At 48.3% G+C, this 21,716-nt stretch overlaps 1 protein-coding gene across 1 annotated transcript in view; it reads left to right on the top strand.

The window, feature by feature from the left end:
- The window catches only part of HSPA12A (heat shock protein family A (Hsp70) member 12A), an 82,111-nt gene that overhangs the window by 55,747 nt on the left and 4,648 nt on the right, over positions 1-21,716 (top strand). The window contains exons 6-11 of the mRNA XM_064269266.1: positions 784-900; positions 9,940-10,111; positions 13,878-13,964; positions 14,541-14,645; positions 15,456-15,714; positions 20,086-20,189. Of these exons, the coding sequence (XP_064125336.1) occupies positions 784-900; positions 9,940-10,111; positions 13,878-13,964; positions 14,541-14,645; positions 15,456-15,714; positions 20,086-20,189 (844 nt within the window). The remainder of the gene's footprint in view (positions 1-783; positions 901-9,939; positions 10,112-13,877; positions 13,965-14,540; positions 14,646-15,455; positions 15,715-20,085; positions 20,190-21,716) is intronic.

Consider the following 21,716-nt stretch of genomic DNA (forward strand, 5'->3'; position numbering starts at 1 on the left):
CTGGAGTTGTAGTAAGGTTGTTGACAGTGACAACTACAATAATAACAGCTACCAGTTGTTAACCATTGCTATGGGCCAGGCATTGTTCTAGATATGAGACCACATGTAGCAATTTAGTTAAGGCCTTGGTTTTTAGAGACACGATAAACCTGGCCTGGGTCTAAATTTTGACTCTACCACTTTCTAGCTCTCTGATTGTTAAAAAGGCCCTGAACATGTCTAAGCCTCAGTTTTCCCATCTGTAGCAAAGGGGCACAGTTATAATCCCTTCCTAATCGGATTCTTGAATGGGTTCATTGAGATAAGGCAGGAAAGTGCTTCACAGGGTGGTTGATACATAAGCTGTTAGTAAATGTAGCTGCCATTGCTGTTACCAGCATCATCAATCCTCCCGACAGTCTTACCAGCTAGGTATCGTTATTATTATCCCCATTATACTGATGAGAAAACTGAAGTCTGAGAAATTGTCACTTGCCCAAAGTCACATGACTAGGAGGTGGTCAAAGTCATGTGACTAGGAGGTAGTAAAGTCACATGACTAGGAGGTAGTCAAAGTCACACGACTAGGAGGTGGCCAAAGTGATTTCCTTTTGATCTGCCTGCCTCAGTGAGTGAAGGAGTGCTGGGAGCAGCCTGCTTGTTGAATATTCAGAAAACAGACTCTTCCTCCCTGACTCTGATAAGTTCAGGAGGCTTTGGAGTTCATGGTAGGGACACTGCAGGAGGCATGTCCTCGGGGACCCACTGCACCCACTTGACCTGCTGCCTTTTCCTTGGCTTCAGGAGCTGAGTGACCAGGCGGGTTCAGACTTCGAGAACTCTGACGTCAGATGGGTCATCACGGTGCCAGCCATCTGGAAACAGCCTGCCAAGCAGTTCATGAGACAAGCTGCCTACCAGGTGAGTGGGGGTGGGGCGAGTGGGGGCCGGAGTGAGAAGGAAGGGGCAGAAGGGCTGGAGATGTCATCTCTGGAGCGTGAGAGCGGCTGGGTCCTGCTTGTGCTTTAGCCACAGTGGTGCCTCTGACCCCACTCACAAGGTCTCCCAGCATCCACAGGCATCCTGAGGGGCAGTGAGGAGACCCCCATAGGCAGGGAGACAAGGAGCCCTCCCAGTGTCTCTGCTCTACCTGGGGGAGAAATAGGGGCCAGTCAGATGAGAAGAAGAGCTGGGCTCAGTTTTCTTTCTGGCTTTATGCGTTTTCCAGTTTGTGTTTCCGCTGTAGATTCTTGGGGGCCAGGATTTCAAAATGGAGTTCAGAGACCTTTCCCCACGGGCAAATGGAAGTGAGGACATTAAGGAAGAGGCTTGGGAAACAGGACTATTTGAATAAGAAGGGAATAAAGTCTTGTTCACTGGCCATAGACCAGGCAGATCAGCTTGGTGTGGAGACTGGAAGCTGTACCTCTGTGGCTGAGAATAAAGGAAGTAAGATTGTCCTCTGCAGGTTTCCCTGTGGGAGCGGCCCAGAGGGACACAAACAGTCACCCTGGAGACCTGGGTGGTGGCAGACCCCTGGATGAGAGCAGTGATGGGGCTGAGGAACATGCGTCCACATGGTGCTCGTCAGCCATGGAGACAGAACACTCCAGTGCCAATGGCAGCCTGTGCCTGTGGGAACTGGGGGCACTGCTGACCCCACAGTCTCAGGCCTCCACCTTGCACACTCAGCTTCCCCATTGGCAGACAACATCGGATGTGATGCAGCTTCCAGGAGGGGCTGACTTTGTGGCAAGCATGGCCCAGGTGTTCTGATGGCAGCACAATGCTGGCACCTGTTGTACTTAAGCCTCTGGGTGAATGTGACCCTCCTCCCCCACTGGGGCCTGGTCTACTCTGTGTGCTGGGAAAGTCACCAAGGCAGTAGGTGCCCCTCCTGCCTGGCCCAGCCTCAGAAGATAGCCTGTCCACCTTTCCCAGGGGACATACTCTGGCAAGGAGCCCTGGTGGCACAATGGTTAAGCCCTCAGCTGCCAACTGAAACAGTAGGCAGTTCAAACCCACCCAGTGGCTTCTCTGGACAAAGACCGGGCAATCTGCTGCCATAAAGACTACAGCCTATAAAACCCTATGGGGCAGTTCTACCCTGTCACATGGGTACTCTGTCACATGGGGTTGCTATGAGTGGAAAACCTGAAGGTAGCTAACAACAATATCAACAACATAACCGACATTGAGTTTGTGGCCACGAGTATGAGCCTTTTCCTTTCAAAACATGTACAGACTAAAGCCTGAGCACCAGAGCATAGTAAAAGGAGTACTTGAACCTCAGCATTGTGAATGGCATTCACCACTTGGCACTAATTTATACTGTAAGCTGAGCTTAATGCGTGCAAGGTCAAGGAAGGTGTTATGCATTGAATTGTGTCCCCCCAAAATATGTGGTAGAATTCTAATCCCTATACCTGTAGATGTAGTCCCATTTTGAAATAGGGTTTTCTTTGTTATATTAATGAGGCCGTATCAGTGTAGGTTGTGTCTTACTCCTAATCACCCTCAAGATACGAAAAGAGCAGTTTAGGCGCAGAGACAGGCAAGCACACATGGGGGAAGATAGATGCCACATGGAGACTGACAAGGAACCGAGGCGTGGCAGGGCTAGAGAGACTGAGACAAGGAGTTTCCCCCAGACTGGATGGACAGATAGAGCCTTCCGCCAGAGCCAGTGCCCTGAATTTGGACTTCTAGCCTCCTAAACTGTGAGAAAATAAATTTCTGTTTGTTAAAGCCACCCCCTTATGGTATTTCTGTCATAGCAGCACTAGGGAACTAAGGGAGCCTTGATGGGATAGTGGTTAAGAGCTCAGCTGCTACCCAAAATGTCACCAGTTCTAATCCGCCAGCCGTTCCTTGGAAACTGTATGGGGCAGTTCTGCTCTGCCCTATAGGGTAGCCATGAGTTGGAATCGACTCGATGGCAAGGGGCTTTGGGTTTAGGGAACTAAGTAAGACAAGGAGAGTGTCCCCTCCCCTCACTGTCTCCCCTTCCCTTCTACCCTCCCTTCCCCAGGCCTTCTTTGCTTTCCCTCATCCTCTGCCGAGCGTGAGAATCTGGCTCAGTGTATGTGTCCGCCAAAAATAGATTTGCTTTCGTAGGGATGATGGAACCGGGTGGATGTTCCAGGAGGAAGCAGGTTCTTTGAAAAGAGTGAAAAGTGCCTTTAGCTATCCACAGAAACCCTAGATCTCAGGGAATGTCTCCATGGACTCAACCTTCAGGCAGGGCTCAGGGTGAGAAATCGGACCCGCTGTCTTCAGAAGACACAGAGTGTTCTGAGGGTCCTCCCAGGAAGGATACTCAAGATTCATGTTCTGGACTTTCATTTCCCAGCCTTCAAGAAGACTTCAACAAACATGTGAACCATAAAAGGGTCAATTCTTATTTTTAGCTTAGAAAAGAAAGAGGTGCCTTGGGTAGTAAATTTGTCAGGGTGCTGGAGCCCTGGGCTGACTCCTCCAAGGACAGCCTCTCTGAGCAGGTGGGGGCCAGGCAGTGTGCAGCCCCTTACACCGGGGACCCTGAGGAGAAAACCAAGCAGAGGGGACGGGATTTGAGGGAATCAAAATGGTGCCCAGAGAATGAAGCAGCCAGCAGCTGCTTATCAGGGATGGAGGTGTCCAGCATGTATGGACGTGGGGGATTTGCTTTCTGAAAGCTGGGGACACACTTCAGACAAGGACAGTCATCTGCACGCTGGTAACCTTTGTCTGATGCAATGTTTTTGCAGCTTAATTTCTAGCTCTGTATTTCTGATTTACACTAACATTCACTTTACAGTCACTGAATGGATTTAAAGATGGTAGAGATCATTCAATCACTCATTTATTCATTAAACAAATCTATCCTGGGCTTTCTGTCTTCTCACCTTCCGTGCGGGAGACCCAGGTTTGATTCCTGGCCAATGTACCTCATGTGTAGCCATCACCTGTCTGTCAGTGGAGGCTTGCATGTTGCTCTGATGCTGAACAGGTTTCAGCAGAGCTTCCAGACTAAGGTGGAGTAGGAAGAAAGGCCTGGAAATCTCCTGAAAATCACCCAGTGAAAATTCTGTGGATCACAACAGTCTAGTCTGCAACTGATCATGGGGATGGTACATGACTGCACAGTGTTTTGTTCCATTGTGCATAGGATTGCCATGAGCCAGGGGCTGAGTGAATGGCAGCAAACAGCACCCTGCACCTTCTGTGCACCAGCCAGGCACTGAGGTAGGGGCTGAATTCATTTCCATGATCAAGACCCTGCTCTCAAATTGCCCTCAGCTGAGCAGATCATTGAAGCCTCTGTTAATTTTGGGTGTTACTTTACCACCTTTTCTGTGGCCTCTTCAGCCCATCTTCTGGAAGAGTCCCCAGGGCAAAAAGGAAATGAAGCTTGCTCTTCTGTGGCCAAAATTAGCATTCCTCCTCTCCTATCTGAGCCCTGGTGGCACTGTGGTTAAAGTGGTCGGCTGCTAACTAGAAGGTCAGTCGGTCCAACCCACCAGCCACTCCACAGGAACAAAGATATGGCAGTCTGCTTCCATAAAGATTCCAGTCGGAGGAGGAAAAAGAGGCCCTGGGCAGCCTCTGATGTGGGAAGAAGCTGGTGTAGAGTGGATGGGTGCTAGGGACTTCCTGAGAGCACAGTCTGCACTGACAAGTCCAGTTCTGAAACCCCAAAAATCCTCTGGTGGCAAGTGGTTGTTGAAGAAATGGGTTCCATCTCTGTCTCTCACAATCCACAGATTTGGGACACCGTTAGACTCTTGAAGAGCATTCAGTCTCAAGATGGTAGGAAAAAGAACAGCGGATCCTCTTCCGAGGCCTTCAGAAAAGACCTGGAATGCCAGTGGGAGGATAGTTCCCTTGAACTCTGGGGGGGATCACGGATGGGAAATAGTCCAGTTTATTCTAGAGGCATTTTGCCTAAAATGTGTAATGGTAGTAGGTTCCAGAAACCCATTAAAGAAATTATGTTCCCATGTGTAGGATGATCTCACCTATCACGGAGAGGCAGCCTGCATTGGCCTGCTCTGAATGGACTGCAGTGAAAAACCACCATATCAAGGAAAATAAACCCAGGGCTCGGTTGCTGTAGCCCTCTCACAGCTTGACACCAGGCCAGCGGAGCACTTAACCCTTCTGGTCGTTTCTCTCAGCTGTGGACACAGTCCCGTGGTGGATTTTCCTGGCAGACTGCAGGCTGGGGCCTTCCTAGAGTGCGGCTTTCTCACCTGCTCCCCCAGGTGGAGCTCATGGCCACGAAGGAGGGCTCTAAAAAGCTGCTACAATGACGCTCAGCTGCCCCAGATTCTTGGAGGAGTCGAAGCACACTCTTGGTTCACACTTCCCTTTTGGAGAAGGATCTCCAGGTCATGGCTGTGGAATGCTTATGTTCAGCAGAGGCAAGGGCAGGAAATTGTAGAATCAAGACTGGCCGGGGGGATGGTGGAGTCCCTGGGTGGTGCAGATGGTTAAGTGGTTAGATGCTAACCAAATCTACCCAGTGGCACCTCACAAGAAAGGCCTGGCTATCTACTTCTAAAAGATCACAGTCATTGCATCACAATCTGTGGATTGCTCTTCTACTCTGACACACACGGGGTTGCCATGAGTCAGAATCGGCTCCATGGCAACTGGCTTGGTGTTTTGAGGGGAGGGTCGGTTCATTCATTCAGCAGCTGCTGTGCACCATGCGTTGCCTTTAGGAGGCGTACCATCTTGCAGGAGAGGCTAGACAAGTCGGCAGCCATCCGCAGTTTGAGGCAGACTATGTTAAGGGCTGGGTGTGGGCGCACAGAAGCCCGAGATACCAGCTCCACGGGGACATGAGAAAAGGCAGAGGGAGTGTTCTGCTTCAGCTGACTCGGCTTATTCTGGGGCACATAGACCCACCGTCTCCACCTGCCAGGCCTGACAGCTTCTGCTGAGAGTGTCTGCAAGTGTTGATACAGAAAGCAGCTTACACTTCCTGCAGCATCCTCCTGCGTGCAGGGAGATAGAGACATCCGGGTCTTCCAGAGTCCAGGGGATTCTTTTGCATTTCTTTTTTTTTTGGAGTCCACCAGCAGCTCTGGGACCCTCCCCTGTGCCTTGTCTAGAGCCAGCTGCCTCCCTCCTGCCTCCCTCTGTCAGCGCTCCTCTGTGACCTCCATGGGAATTTGCTGGGGGGACATGCCCCTCTCTCTCTTGCTCGAGACCTGTTGGGGGCCAACTGGAGCAAAGGAGTGTGGCTACTTTCACAGGATTTCCCAGACCCTGCACAGGCCAACTGTGACCTTCCCCGACCACTCTGTTTTGGGGTCCTCTCTCTTTCTGCTCTCCTATCTGTGGGTACCGCAGGGAACCCCCTATGGAAATGGGTCAAACTTGTGCTTTGGAGCTGAGCCAGCCCAGCTGGGGAAGGACAGATGAAAGGCTTCCCCTTAGGGGGCCAGCCCTTGCTTCTTTGGGCAGATGTACACGGGGCCAGATTCAGGTCACTCCTCAGGATGTGGGATTGTCCCTGTGGGGGGTCAGCTCGCTGGACGTGTCAGTCATACCCCAGGACCGCTCAGACGCCCTCAAGTTGTGTCATTTCCCTCAAGGCTCTTCACCCTGCTGACTTCTAGGTTTGATTTTGCATATACACGTTTCACATCTGAACCAGAGCTCCTGCTAGACCTTCAGCAGAGGTGTGGGTAGGTGAATGTTTCTATGCTGCTCTTCTTTCTCCTTTCCTGTCCCCCGCTGCCACCACTTGGGCCCACACTGCTCTCGGCCATGTGAGGGCCTTGCTGTGGTAAATGCTGCCTATAGATTGATGTCCCAGTGGGACAGTATAACAGTAATCTGACTTTTAAGTTGGAAAAGCCTTGGCCTTTCTTCCTTTATACCAAGTTCCTGGGTTCCCTATGGTGCTGTCCCAAGTGTAGATTTTTCAGCCACCAAAGTCTGTGATTTGTTCCAACTGGGTCAGATCCTTTGGCCCATTGTAACTGGAAGCAGATAATCTGCCTTCAGTCCTGTGATGGTTTGCAGGAGCTTTGGGACCTTCACAGCTCAGTTCTTCCCACCCCTTGAGCACAGACCCCCACCGCACCTCCACAGTCTGTGTTCTCCTGGCTTTCCCCTCTTGTGCTTCGTAGTTCTGGCCTACCCAATGTCGTCAAGTCGATTCTGACTCATGGCGATCCCATGTGTGCAGAGCAGAACTGCTCCATAGGGTTTTCAGTGGCTGATTTTTTAGAAGCAGATTGCCAGGACTTTCTTCCAAGGAGCCTCTGCGTGGGTTCGAACTGCCATCCTTTCACTTAGTAGTTGTCATGGATTGAATTGTGTATCCCAAAAATATGTGTCAACTTGGTTAGGCCATGATTCCCAATATTGTGTGGTTGTCCTCCATATTGTGATCTGTTGTAATTTTCGTATGTATTGTAAGCCCTAATCTCTGCCTGTGGTTAATGTGGCAAGATTAGGTTATATTAAAGAAGATCAGAATGGGATGCAACACCCTTACTCAGATCACAGCCCTGATCCAATGTAAGGGGAGTTTCCCTGGGGTGTGGCCTCTATCACCTTTTATCTTACAAGAGATAAAGAGAGAGAAGCAAGCAAAGAGATAGGGACCTGATTACCACCAAGAAAGAAGTGCCAGGAATGGAGTGTGTCCTTTGGAACTGGGGTCCCTATGCTGAGAAGCTCCTAGACCAGGGGAAGATTGGTAGCAAGGACCTTCCCCCAGAGCTGACAGAGAGAGAAAGCCCTCCCCTGGAGCTGGAATCCTGAATTCGAACTTCTAGCCTCCTAAACTGTGAGGTAACAAATTACTGCTTGTTAAAACCATCCACTTGTGGTATTTCTGTTCTAGCAGCACTAGATGACTAGGACAGAATTTGGTACCAGGAGAGTGGGGTGCTGCTCTAACAAATACCTAAAATGTGCAAGCGGATTTGAAACTGTGAATGGTTAGAGGCTGGAGGAGTTTTAAAGTGCCTAATAGTAAAAGCCTAAATTGCCTTGAAGAGACTGTTGGTGGGATTATGGACGTCAAAGACAATTCTGGTGAGGGCTCAGAAGGAAGTGAGGAAGCAGCAGCAGAGAAATAGCAGCAGATCCCAGAGACCGGCACAAGACGGTGCAGGATCTGACCCACGGAGCAAGAAAGCTGAGTGCCTTCTGGCCGAGGTTTACTGGCAGAGTGGAGTGGAGCTAAAGAGCGTTGAGACACTTGGCTGAGCAGAGAGATGCCAGGCTGGCTCAAGAGGCCAAGGAAGCAGGAAGCAGAAGGTGAAAAGACAAGTAGCACAGGAAGCAGAGTTGCCTCAGTCTCAAAGGGCAGGGCCACAACCTTTGGGGTCTCAAAGGGTGGAACCGTGGCCTGCTGGGTCTCAAAACGTGGGGTCACAGCCTCCTAGGTTTCGGAAAGTCAGACCTTCACCAACTCCGTTCCAGAGTGTGGGGCTGCCTTTCACGAGTGCCAGGAGGATGGGGCCAGATCCAGTGCCCAAAGCTGAGGGGGCTTCCATGCTCAAGGGTCAGAAGAACCGGGCCTGCCAGGCTGAGGGGGTAGGGTTGCCACTCAGGTAGACTAGGAGAATGAGGCTGCTCAAAAACGAGGGAGCAGAGTTGCCTTTCCAGCGGGCCTGGAAGGCAGAACTGAAGCCCAGGGCTAAGGGGCCTCCACCCAGAATTCGGAGAGTGTGGCCAACACCCAGAATCTGGAGGGCAGGGCCATTGCCTAAATGGTCTCGAGGAGAACAGAGGATTATTTTTAAGCCTTGAGAGCTAATGTAATGTGTTCTGCAGACTCGCTTAGTGCCTGTTACCTCTTCTTTCCCTCCAATTTCTGCCATTTGTAATGGAAATGTCTAGCTTGTGCCTGTTCCACCATTGTACTTTGGAAACAGATAAATTTTTATTCTAGATTTTACAGATGAAGAGGAATTTTGCCCCGGGATAGAATTTGGACTTGGAGTTGATTTAAGACTTTTAGGATGATATGGTGGAGTGAATGTGTTTTATACGTGGCAAGGACATGAATTTGGGGGGGCCAAAGAGTGGAATGTTATGAGTTGAATTGTATCCCCCAAAATATGTGTCAGCTTGGCTAGGCCACGATTCCAATATTGTGTGGTTGTCCTCCATTTTGTGGTCTGATGTAATTTTCGTATGTATTGTAAATCCTAATCTCTGCCTGTGGTTAAAGTGGCAAGATTAGGTTATGTTAAAGAAGATCAGAATGGGATGCCACACCCTTACTGAGGTCACAGCCCTGATCCAGTGTAAGGGGAGTTTCCCTGGGGTGTGGCCTCTACCATCTTTTATCTTACAAGAGATAGAAGGAGAGAGAAGCAAGCAAAGAGATAGGGACCTGATTACCACCAAGAAAGAAGTGCCAGGAGTGGAGTGTGTCCTTTGGAACTGGGGTCCCTGTGCTGAGAGGCTCCTAGACCAGGGGAAGATTGGTGACAAGGACCTTCCCCCAGAGCTGACAGAGAGAGAAAGCCCTCCCCTGGAGCTGGAACCCTGAACTCAAACTTCTAGCCTCCTAAAGTGTGAGGCAACAAATTACTGTTTGTTAAAGCCATCCACTTGTGGTATTTCTGTTCTAGCAGCACTAGGTAACTAAGACAGCAGTCAAGCACTTAATTGTTTGCACTATCCAGGGGCTCTGCTCTGGGTCAAGCACTCCCCCACGTGCAAGTGGCTCCGTGACCCAGAGAGCCTCGCATTTCCTGAGAGTGCCCTGTGTTCTCTTTGGCCCACCCTGAGGTGTTGAAGGTACCTGGCTTGGGGCCTAGCAGTCTGATGATCTTCAAATCTTGACTTTTATGCTCTGCAGAGGTCTGTGGAGGGAACCTCCCCCAAACACACAACACTAACGTCCCTTTCTAAGGGGTGTTGATCTCTGGAGTGGCTGCACTCCAAGTGGGCCTGTGCAGGTTGCCCCAGTCCCCAACCCCCTTTTCTGTCTTCCAGGCGGGCCTGGCCTCCCCTGAGAACTCGGAGCAGCTCATCATTGCCCTGGAGCCTGAGGCGGCCTCCATCTACTGCCGGAAGCTGCGGCTGCACCAGATGATTGAGCTGAGCAGCAAGGCCGCGGTCAATGGGTACAGCGCCAGTGACACAGTAGGAGCTGGGTTTGCACAGGGTACCTCGCGCTCTCTCTCTTCCCCTCCCTCCTTCTCTCCCCTCTCCTCCTACCCCCTAGGTGGTTCTTCATCTTAGATTATTTTAAAGGCATTTAGTGCTGGAATAAAGAATCATAATGCCCGGGAGAAGGTTGGCTTTAAGCACCTCTGTGCTCAGCCCCCTACCTGGCCCTTCCAAGGACCCCTGTAGACTAAGCTGTGGTTATCAGGGTTCACCATCCACCCTAGTGCCTTAGGAGGGTTGGGAGGCTTCTCTTCAAGACTCCTGAGGGTGGCCTGAGAGCAGTTCTGGGCCTTGCATAATTCTCCTAGGCTCTTAATCTTATTTACTAACTGATTCTCAATCTAATCCCACTTACCTGTTATTAATTGCTCCATTAAGACTGTTGACTTATGACTGACTCACTCGCCCGGCCGTTCGTTTCATGTGTGATAAAGCTCATTGTGTGCCTTAGCCGGCAAGCTGCTGAGAGCTTAGAATGTGGATGAAAAAAATTACAGACGAGTCCAGCGGTCTTTTCCTGGCCCCAGGTGGTGCTCGTTCAGGGAAGGAGCTCTTTCTTCTTCATAGTCACCTGCTAACTGTGTCAGAGTGGGACCGTTGTACGTGGTTCTACCCTGACATACCTGGGGTCGCCATGAGTTGGAATCGACTCTTTGGCAACTGGTTGAACTGTGTCAGCTGTCCCCAGTCTTAGTCCCCAGAACTGCTGTCTCCAGGGTCTAGGGCTCTGTGGGTCTGTCCAGGGCCGCAGAGTTTGCAGACATGCTGGGTCAGGAGCACGGCTGTCGATGGGCTATGGGAGCTAGCGGGCAGAGCTTTGGGGATGGCTCTGTGTGTGCAGCCCTGAGCTGTGTTCCATACCCAGATGAGGGCCTTGAGGGCAGAAACCCACCCTGCACCCATGGCCACCCCATCCTGCCCTGGAAGGCCCCAGGCCCAGGAGAACAGGGAAGACTATGGGGACTGTCATCAAGTTGCTCCTACAACCTTGTTCCCAAGTTTCCCTGAATCCCCACACCTGAAGCCCATCGTTCTGTTCACCCCGAGGCCCTGGGCCCAGATCTCCCCCTTAGCAGCCAAGATCCCTGCCCACATGATACTGGTGGTCTCTCCCAGCCTCCCCTCTTCCTCTTCGCAGAGGTAACGTGGGTAACTCTGCCCAAGGGCTCACCTCTGTCCATTTTCAACTCTGATTTAGGAGGCTGTTACCCTCAGGCACATGGCTGTGGCAGAAAGTTTATTTGTCCCCAAGCTGCTGCCTCCCCTTGGTAGTGGGACCTGCATTATTAGCACCTTCTGTTTTGATTTAGCTGAAATGAATGGAAACAGGCTTCCCTTTAAATCCGAGGGCTCCATTTGCCTTTTTCTAGCAATGCTGGGCCTTCGCCAAGGCACAGCCAGGCCAGTCTAACTTTTAAGTAAATCAAATGCATTAACATTTTGAAGACTCAGGGTGATATATTTATTTAAATTTCTTCTTCCTTGTTTTCGTGGGAAATAAGAAGAATGACCGGCTTTTATATCTTACCTGCTGATCCTCACTCAGTTGTTCCTAAACAGAAATTCATGTCAGCATTAACTAACTCTCCTGAATGCTTCTGAAGCGTGACACTCACATTTTAGGGGAACAAATCTGCCTTGGAGAGCTTGCCTCCCCCAGAGCTCAGGTTTTGGTATCCTTCCCTTTAACGTCTCCTGCCTCCCCTCCCCTGCTGCCCTGTATCTGTGTCCTGTGGCTTGTGGAATTCCATGTTGCCTCCCTTTCTGGTTTTTGAAACCCTCGAATTGTTCGCTGCCATCCTCAGAGGGGCAGCAAGCCCAGAGTCCGGTCTCAGCACCGCTTTACACTTAGAACATCTCCCCCAGAAGGAAGGAGTGCTGCACGGGAGTGCCCGAGAGAGCACTTTATCAAGAGCACCTGAGATGTTCGAGGCCTGAGACCCCCGACCATTCTTCTGGACTCGGCTGAGGAGAAACAGACCCGGTGCCTGTCCCCTCTCTCTCCATGGCCACAGGATTTGCAGTCTGTATTATTTCACTCAGAGAATTAAATGAGGTCAATATAGGGTATATTTTCCACAATATTGGATTTAATTTGCCTGAAAAACAGGATAATTTTTTTTTTTTAAGCTCAGAGCATGGTTTATTAGCCTTGCTTAGTCATTTTTTTAATGGCTGCCATTTAGTTAGCTATCTAGAGTGTTTTAGGAAACCAAGTTCCGACTACAAGACCTGTAAAATAAATTCATGTGGAGTGCCTGGTGGATTCGAACTGCTGACCTTTTGTTAGCAACCGTAGCTCTTAACCACTATGCCACCAGGGTTTCCAAGAATGCTATACTGGGAGATATATGCTATAACAGAGGGATTTGTAGGGCAACTGAAAGTCAGCAGTACCAGGGATTACTCTAAATTATTCATATCCCATGCTGTTGATTGAGTTGATTCTGACTCATAGTGACCCTGTAATAGTTTTCCTTTGTTGAGTACCAGGTCTCATACTAGATGCTTTGCCTTCATTATCATCTCCTATGTGACAGATGGAAACCCTGGTGGTATAGTGGTTAAATACTACAGCTGCTAACCAAAGGGTCAGTAGTTCGAATCCACCAGGCGCTCCTTGGAAAGTCTATGGGCAGTTCTACTGTGTCCTGTAGGGTTGCTATGAGTTGGAATCGACTCAATGGCACTGGGTTTGGTTTTGGTTTTTATGTGACAGATGCCACACTGGGTCCCTACCCTGCCTGTGAGGAACTTAGGCCAAGCATCATCATCCCCATTTTATAGATGTGGAGACTGAGGCCAGAGTGGTTAAGTGATTTGTCCACCTTGGCCCCACCTTGCCCACGCCTTCCTATAGCACCTTCCCCACCTCTTAACTTTCCGTTGTTCTGCTTTTTCAAACTTCGTTGCAAATTGTTAAATCTCCAAGGCATGAGGGTCTGTTGTCCGAGGGTTACTGTCCAGCAGCAGGATGGTGTCATGGGAACTGCAAGTCCCTTAACCTTTCTTGACCTGGTTTCCTCATCTGACGTAAGGACAGTAATTTGTGCCCTGTCTGCTTCAGAGGACTGCTGGGAGGGCTGTGAGAGGTAAAATATCCCTTGCAAGGTGTCGCAGCACAAACTACCCCAGGCCACAGTCAGGGCAGCTGACTCAAGCAGAGGCTGTCCTGGAAGGGTTCATGAAGAAGGGGTACAGGGTATCACTACATTCAGATGTGTCTGCTTGGGGCGGAAACGCCACCTTGTGGCTGAAGCTCATATTGGCTTCAATAGTGTCTGAAAATGGCTCCTGTCCGGTTCATCCAGGATCCAGATTAGGAAAACATACCCCACATTCCTTGCAGCAGACCAAGTTCCTTGATGAGAAATTGTTTAACCAAGTGCGCTGCAAGCTGCTTGGCAGACAGCTTCCTCCCTGGGACAGCAGAACCAGGAAATTGATCGATTTTATTAACCATTCCCAAAAAACTGTCATCGGAGATGGGAATGTCATGTCATCAGAGTAAGCTTTTCAGCAGGGCACAGGGCAGATCTGCCAAGCCGATGACTAGACGAGGGCTGGTGGAAAGAGCGGCTTTCTCTGGGAAGAGCAGACTTTGCAATTCCTGATGTTGTGTTTATTGAATCATTTTGATCAAGTATCACTAAATGTTCCATCCCTAAACCTCTCATGCTGTTGCCTCCACTGACTGTAGCTGACTGTCTGCTTTTTCATACCTTCTTACGCCTCATCATTTTCTTTCTTTTGGCCACTAGCTAAGGAACACGTACGGCGTAACCGGCAGAGTCGGACCTTTTTGGTGGAGAATGTCATAGGAGAAATCTGGTCCGAGCTGGAAGAAGGTAGTGTCCGTGAATGTCCTTTGCTCTTGCTGGATTTTTTTGTGCTGCTGGCAAAAAATGCATTCCCGTTTGTTCCTTTTGCACTTTTGGGAAGTGTTCAAAATTAATTGGTTTTAAAGACTACTCACCCAGAGAGAGCTCTTTTTGGAGCTGTAGCTGTGCATGTCGTAAGATCATGTAGACTTCATAAGAGAGGTAGGAAGTGGAACTCACCAGTTCCAGGGGAAGTCTTGTGTTAAATAGCTGGTAATTGATTTTATGGTGCTGTGAACATGACAGGGATTTGCCCATGGTGGGCATGCCAGGTACGCAGCACTGTAACTTGAATACCTTAGTCTTAAAGATTCACTTATCTGGGTCCTTTATCATTCATGCTTAACTGTCACTCCTGACCAAATACTACTGCCTTCTCTTTAGCCACAAATAACTCTCTGTGCTGCTAATTAGCAAAGCCATTGTACTCTAAAAAATGTTGATAGTGCTTAGTTCTATTCCAAGTCATCATTCATCAGTGTGTTTCAGGATGGGCTTGATCAGGCCATCTATGTAAAACATGGCTGTTTGCTTTTGTACCAGGTGACAAGTATGTGGTTGTGGACAGTGGAGGTGGCACTGTGGACATGACAGTCCATCAGATACGGTTACCAGAGGGACACCTTAAGGAGCTGTATAAAGCAACAGGTGAGCTCTTGAGATGTTTCACTCCTGAGATGTTTCCACGCAGTTGCCATTCACCCATTTCAGATTACTCTCAATGCTGCCAGCATGGGGGGTTGTAGGCAGTAGAGAATACTAAAGCCTATTTGGAATCGGAACACAAACTGTAGTTAAAACGTTCTTTAAAACACAAAGCAACACAACTTGGGTTTTGGCATAAAGGGAACCTGTTTTAGATCCTGGCCAAGGGAGTTGGTTTCTGAAAGTCCTGGAAGGATGTGATTGTAATGTGATGTCCACTATGATTTAGCTGCTAAAGCTAGCTTTCTAGGGAGGTCCCAGGACGCCTGATTTTGGACCAAGACTGCCAAACCAAAGAGCGTGTTCTTTACCTTAGTGGGGAGGAGGGTCATGAGTAATGAGTACCTCACGGGCGGTATGTGAGGTCTGCTGATTTTCCTGTCCTTGGAGTTCTTGATTGGGAATACCGTGATGCTCACAGCTAGTTAAATGTGTTGATTTTATTTAAAATGTATTTGATTTTAAACAGATTGTTGTTGAGTGATTTCTGTAGGAAAAATAATTACTTCACATGGAATAAGAACAGCCTAAGGGTTTTGAAGTGTCACTTAAAATGTATAGTTGCAGTACTCTGTCCTATAGGGTTGCTGTGAGTCAGAATTGACTCAACAGCACTGGGTGGGCACAAGGTGGGTTTAAGTTCCTGCTGCTTTGTATTTCCCAGAAGAACATAAGGCAGACCTGCTTCTCAGAGTTTGGATTTGGTGTCTGACGGTTTTAACATTGTTGTCTCCCGTTTTGTCCTTGACTCAGGTGGACCCTATGGCTCCTTAGGAGTAGATTTTGAATTTGAAAAACTTCTGTGTAAAATATTTGGAGAGGATTTTATTGAACAATTCAAAATCAAGCGTCCTGCGGCCTGGGTCGACTTAATGATTGCGTTTGAGTCTCGCAAGAGGGCAGCTGCCCCGGACCGAACTAACCCGCTGAATATCACCCTGCCCTTCTCCTTCATTGACTACTACAAGAAGTTCCGGGGGCACAGCGTGGAGCACGCCTTGAGGAAGAGCAAGTGAGTCAGGCTTGCTGGTGGCTGAGATGTTCGTGGGGTGGATTGTGTTGATGGGAAGGAGGGAGGGGGCATGGGCTGTGGAACCAGATGGCCTTGGTTCCAATTCTACATATTCCCTGTGTGACCTTGGGTGAGTGACTCAACTTTTCCATTCCTCAGTTTTTTCACCTGGGAAATGGGGATAATAATTCCACTTACCTTAAAGGGTGGTTATAAGGATGGAATGAGTTCATATATGTTAGGGATGGCTTATCTATGTGTTACCTGTTATTAAAAAAAAAAAAAAATCCACTAAAAAACAGAAGCTTTGTGAAAGGAGGGAAGTTTGTCTTTTTGGGCCACTGCTATATCCCCAGTACCTGGAATAGAAACTGGTACGTCATAGGTACTCAGGAAATGTTTGCTGAGTGAATTCTCTAGAAGTCTGGGTTTCTTGTATGCTGAGTTCGTGGGCTGTAGGCAAGTGTTTGTGGCTCAGCTTGTTGCAAAATGAACATATTTGGAAGCTGTTTTAAGGATGAATGAAAAAAATAGTAGACAAAGATCATAGATTCTTGAAAACCTTTTTTTTTTTTATTAACTTTTATTGAGCTTCAAGTGAACGTTTACAAATCAAGTCAGACTGTCACATATAAGTTTATATACATCTTACTCCGTACTCCCACTTGCTCTCCCCCTAATGAGTCAGCCCTTCCAGTCTCTCCTTTCGTGACAGTTTTGCCAGCTTCCAACTCTCTCTATCCTCCCATCCCCCCTCCAGACAGGAGATGCCAACACAGTCTCAAGTGTCCACCTGATATAATTAGCCCACTCTTCTTCAGCATCTCTCTCCTACCCACTGCCCAATCCCTTTCATGTCTGATGAGTTGTCTTCGGGAATGGTTCCTGTCCTGTGCCAACAGAAGGTTTGGGGACCATGACCGCCGGGATTCCTCTAGTCTCAGTCAGACCATTAAGTATGGTCTTTTTATGAGAATTTGGGGTCTGTATCCCACTGATCTCTTGCTCCCTCAGGGGTTCTCTGTTGTGCTCCCCGTCAGGGCAGTCATCGATTGTGGCCAGACACCAACTAGTTCTTCTGGTCTCAGGATGATGTAGGTCTCTGGTTCATGTGGCCCTTTCTGTCTCTTGGGCTCTCAGTTGTCGTGTGACCTTGGTGTTCTTCATTCTCCTTTGCTCCAGGTGGGTTGAGACCAATTGATGCATCTTAGATGGCCGCTTGTTAGCATTTAAGACCCCAGACGCCACATTTGAAAACCTTTTTTTAATGGAAAATTTCAAACATTTCTGAAGCAAAATGAGCCCTGTCATCCAGCTTCAGTAATTGTCAGCTCCTGGCCAGTCTCTATCCTCACCCATACTTCCCTCAGTTATTTTAAAGCAAATCTAAGATATAATACCATCTAATCCATAAATGGAAACCCTGGTGGTGCAGTGGTTAAGTGCTATGGCTGCTAACCAAGAGGTTGGAAGTTTGAATCCACCAGGCGCTCCTTAGAAACTCTATGAGGCAGTTCTACTCTGTCCTGTAGGGCCGCTATGAGTCGGAATTGACTCAACGGCAATAGGTTTGGTTTTTTTGTTTTTAATTCATAAATATGTCAGTATATATCTGTTAAGGAGATAAATTTTCAAATATAACCATACTACCATTATCGTACCTACAAATGAGCAACTCTTCAATATCATCAGATATCCAGTTAGCACTCAAAATTTCCCGGTTGTCTCATGAAGTATTTTATGGTTCGCATCGTCAGCATCTGAGTAAGGGTCATTTATAGTAATTATTCAATAGGCCTCTCATGTCTTATTTAATGTGTAGTTTCCCCCTCCTTTTTTTTCCTTGCAGTTTATTAGATAATGAGACCAGTTGTTTGTCCTGTAGAGTGTCCTGTAGTCTGGGTTTTCTTCCTTACATCCTTGTGGTGTTGTGTAATATGTTCTTTTGTCTCCTGATGTTTTTTCTTTTCAAATTGGTAGAAGCATCTAGAAGTTCAGTCAGATCAGATTTGAGTTTTGGACAAGTCTCCTCCATGGGTGGTGGTCTTTCCTATTGCAGCATATCAGAGAACCGCTAATATAGGCTTGTCTCTTGTGATGTTAGTAGGCTTTCATGATTGTTGTTAGGTACCATCGAGTCACTTCTGACTCATATCGATCCTCTGTACAACAGAATGAAACACTGCCTTGTCCTGCGCCATCCTCACAATTGTTATGCCTGAGCCTGTTGTGGCAGCCACTGTGTAAATCCATCTCCTTGAGGGTCTTCCTCTTTTTGGCTGACCCTCTACTTTATCAAGCATGAAGTCCTGATCATTACCCAGGTCTATTAACTTGAGGGTCTGCATTATCTTCTTAGATGATCATTCCTTCTTCATTTATTAGCTAGACTATTTCTAGAAAGGAAAAATTTCACCTCAACAGTTCGGTTGCCCAGAAATTCAATTTGTACAGGAAAGACAGAATAAATGCTTGGTTCTTTTCCTCCATCTATAAGTTAAAAAAAAAAAAAAAAAAGTGAGTTGTTTTCCTAATATTCTCCAAAATGACTAATGAGTTTTCTCCTGAGAGAGCGTGAGGAAAGGGTATCACTAAGAATTAAAGGATTTAGGCAAATTTTGTGTATTTTGAAGCACGGTAGTTGTATCCTTATTGATGCTCAAATTGTCCCATCTTGGCAAGTAGGAGCCTCTTCAGGTCTGAGTCCTTCTGACATGATTCTAGCAGTCTTACACAGTGTCTCTGCTCTTCGGTGTGTGAAGATTCTCCAGGCTTATCTTGTACTATCCCTCCCTGAGGCCTGAAGTCCTTAGCAATTTCTCTAAGACGCCCTGGTTACTTTTAGCGGAAACAAAGTGGATTTGACCCCAGCACTTCTTGTCTGTGAAGCAGGGTCTTAGCTGGACTCTCTTACTAGTCTGATCCTTTCTCTGGTCCACCACAGAGGGCACCTGCTCTGAATTGAACCCCAAGTACCACCTGTATGCCCAAGAGCCTTCACGCTCCTACTAGGAAAGTGGCCGCCGACAGCCACTGGGTCATTCTGTACCACACTACGCTGTCCTTTGGCCAAGGGCATGGAAAGAATCCCTGGTCTGGGAGGCCTGGAAGCGTCCAGAATGTGTTGCCAGGAAGCAGCTGGCATGTGCTTTGCTTCAAGGACAGAGATGCCATTTGAACTATAGAACGGGAGAGCTATACACTGTGGGTTTGGGTAATAGACAGTCCTTGGGATTCATTTAAGGGTTCCTGGAGGGCACAGCCGGTTTGCACTTGACTGCTAACCTAAAGTTTGCTGGTGTGAACCCATCTAGCAGTGTCATGGAAGAAAGGCTTGACAATTACAGCCAATAAAACTATGGAATAGTTCTACTCTGTAGTACATGGGGTCGCAATGAGTCAGAGTCGGTGGCAATGGGTTTGGTGGTGGTGGTGGTTTTTTTTTTGTTTGTTTGTTTTGGTATTCTTTCAGTACCAGAAGGTTTCCCAAGTGTTTTTACATAGTATTTAACTTGATCTTCACAACAACCCTTGTGAGGGAGGTAAGGCAAATGTATTATCCTTGATTCCAGACAAGACATTAGAGAAAACATTAGACAGGTTGCCTAAAGTCCTGTAGCTACTGATGGTGGAGGGTGGACTGGAGCCCAGCAGTCCAACCCCCTGTCCGTGTTTGTTCTGCTCCATGCCACTGCTTCTGCACCTGCCACCCCTTTGACAGAGAAGGCAGGGAGGGGACAACCAGGCTTATCACTGTCACATGATTGGTGCCTGGGAGGTTGCAGGAGGTGTACCCAGTGCTCATGTGTGGCCTTACATAGCAGTACCACAGACATGTCCTGTGAGCCTTTAATGTACTCAAATCTAAACATCTGTGGTCATCCAAAAGAAGGTGCTCCATTTATTTACTGCCTGGTCTTTTGCACTAGACTTTGACCTCCATTATCCCAGGGGAATAACTGAAAGGTCAGTGGTTTAAACCCACCAGCTGCTCCGAGTAAGAAAGATGTGGCAGTTTGCTTCTGTAAAGATCACAGCCTTGGAAATCCTATAGGGAAATTCTACTCTGTCGTATAGGGTCACTATGAGTCGGAATTGACTTGATGGCACCGGGTTTGGTTTTTGGATTCTACGGGAAGGTCAGCCAAAACCAAAAATGAAGATAGAAGAGGTTATTATGTCTTTGCTTTTGAGCTTCTAAGGGTCCAGGTCCTGGCAGTTTAGGGGATTTCCAAGGGTGCTTTTGACTTTCAAACCTCTCCCTGCCTGCTTAGAGGCCAGGGTGTTCTGCCAGGGCTCACATCTGTGCAGATAAGCGTGGGTATTGTTTAGACACTTACTGCGTGTTCCTCTCCGTGCCGCGCTCCACAGTGTGGACTTTGTGAAGTGGTCCTCGCAGGGGATGCTGAGGATGAGTCCAGATGCCATGAACGCCCTCTTCAAGCCCACCATCGACAGCATCATTGAGCATCTCCGTAAGTATCTCCCAGGGCTCGGGCACTAGGTGGGCAGAGACAGGAATGGGAATTGATTTTCCAGCATCATCAACTGGTGCTTGAGGAGACAGGTTGGCAGGTGGTCCAGGGCGGGAGCCCCAGAGTGGGCAGGGCCTGGGCATGGCTGAGGGAGGTTGCTGGGCTTTCAGATTGGCTTCAAAAGTCAGAGAGCTGGGAGCTCTAAAGTAGTAGTATCCTAGAGCGACAGGCCCTAGAGGATGTACATGCTTTGCTTTTATCAGGACAAATTGGGAATCATAACACTTGCTGGGGAGAAGGAACTGTTCTGTGAACCAAGGAAGATCTCATGCAAGACTGTTATGTAGTTACCCACCGCAGCAGTGGTCCTCACCCAGGGACACACCGTGGACTTGCATGGGGACCCTTATCAATATCCAGGCCTCCCCACCTACCAAATCAGAACCCCTAGTGTGGGATGGGATTGTTATGAACACCAAAGAATAATATTTATAACAGATTGTCTTTACTAACTCCATAGACCCACGAAAGTGTTCACTTGTGCATAACAAATTACTACTTAAAATTATTACTCAAAATTATTACCATCTACGTTAAAACGAGTCTCCACTTAGCAGCAGCTTTGGTTTTTATTCCTGAGCATATTAGTTCACAAACCCCCTTCCTCTCACTAGGTGAAACAGGAAGGCTAGAAGGGGGCTAGAGCTGGGTAATCCCCTTCCTCCAAGTTGGTTAGTTGTTAGTTACCATCAAGCCACCCCCAACTCATGGAGACCTTATGCACAACACAACCAAACGCTGCCCAGCCCTGCACTATTGCTGGTTTGCTCATATCTGCTCTTGCAGCCACTGTGTATTTTGAGTGTCCTCCAATCTGGGGGCTCTGATAAGCCCGCCTTTGTTAGCTCTGGTGAAATAGTTCCCCTTGAGGGTAGTCCATTGTTAAGGAGAATGATGGCTATTTCAAAATGGTTACTTTTCTCCTCCCCCTGACAGTAGGAAGCCCAAGAGAGTTTTTCTCCGAGCTTCACAGTGAGAACCTGTGGGGGCTTTTGGAGGCAAAGTTTGTGAAAATGTGGGGCCCCCTAAGGCTGGGCCTCCAGGGCCTTTTTTTCTCAAGCTTGCTCGTGTTCAGTCTCCACCAGTTAGTCATTTAACTAAGCCAGTTGCTGTTGAGGGGATTCTGGCTCATGGTGACCCCATGTGTGTCACAGTAGAGCTGTGCTCCATTGAGTTTTCAATGGCTGATTTTTTCGGCAGTAGATCTCCAGGCCTCTCTTCCGAGGTGGACTCCCACCTCCAAACCTTAGGGTTAGCAGCCTAGCTGGGATGTTAACCATTCGCACAACCCAGGGACTCCAATTAGTCATTTACCCTTTAGTATCCCTCCCGCTCTGGGCCCTGCTGCTCCTGGTAAGTGGTGAGTCTACATCAGCCTGAAATCATTCAGTTTTCCTGGTGGCGGAGTTTTCCTGTGACTTTTAATTCCCTCCTGTCTCTGAGAGGAGTTGTTGATTTTTAGTTTCT

The sequence above is a fragment of the Loxodonta africana genome, chromosome 16, assembly GCF_030014295.1.
Source record: "Loxodonta africana isolate mLoxAfr1 chromosome 16, mLoxAfr1.hap2, whole genome shotgun sequence".
NCBI classification, from domain to species: Eukaryota; Metazoa; Chordata; class Mammalia; order Proboscidea; family Elephantidae; genus Loxodonta; species Loxodonta africana.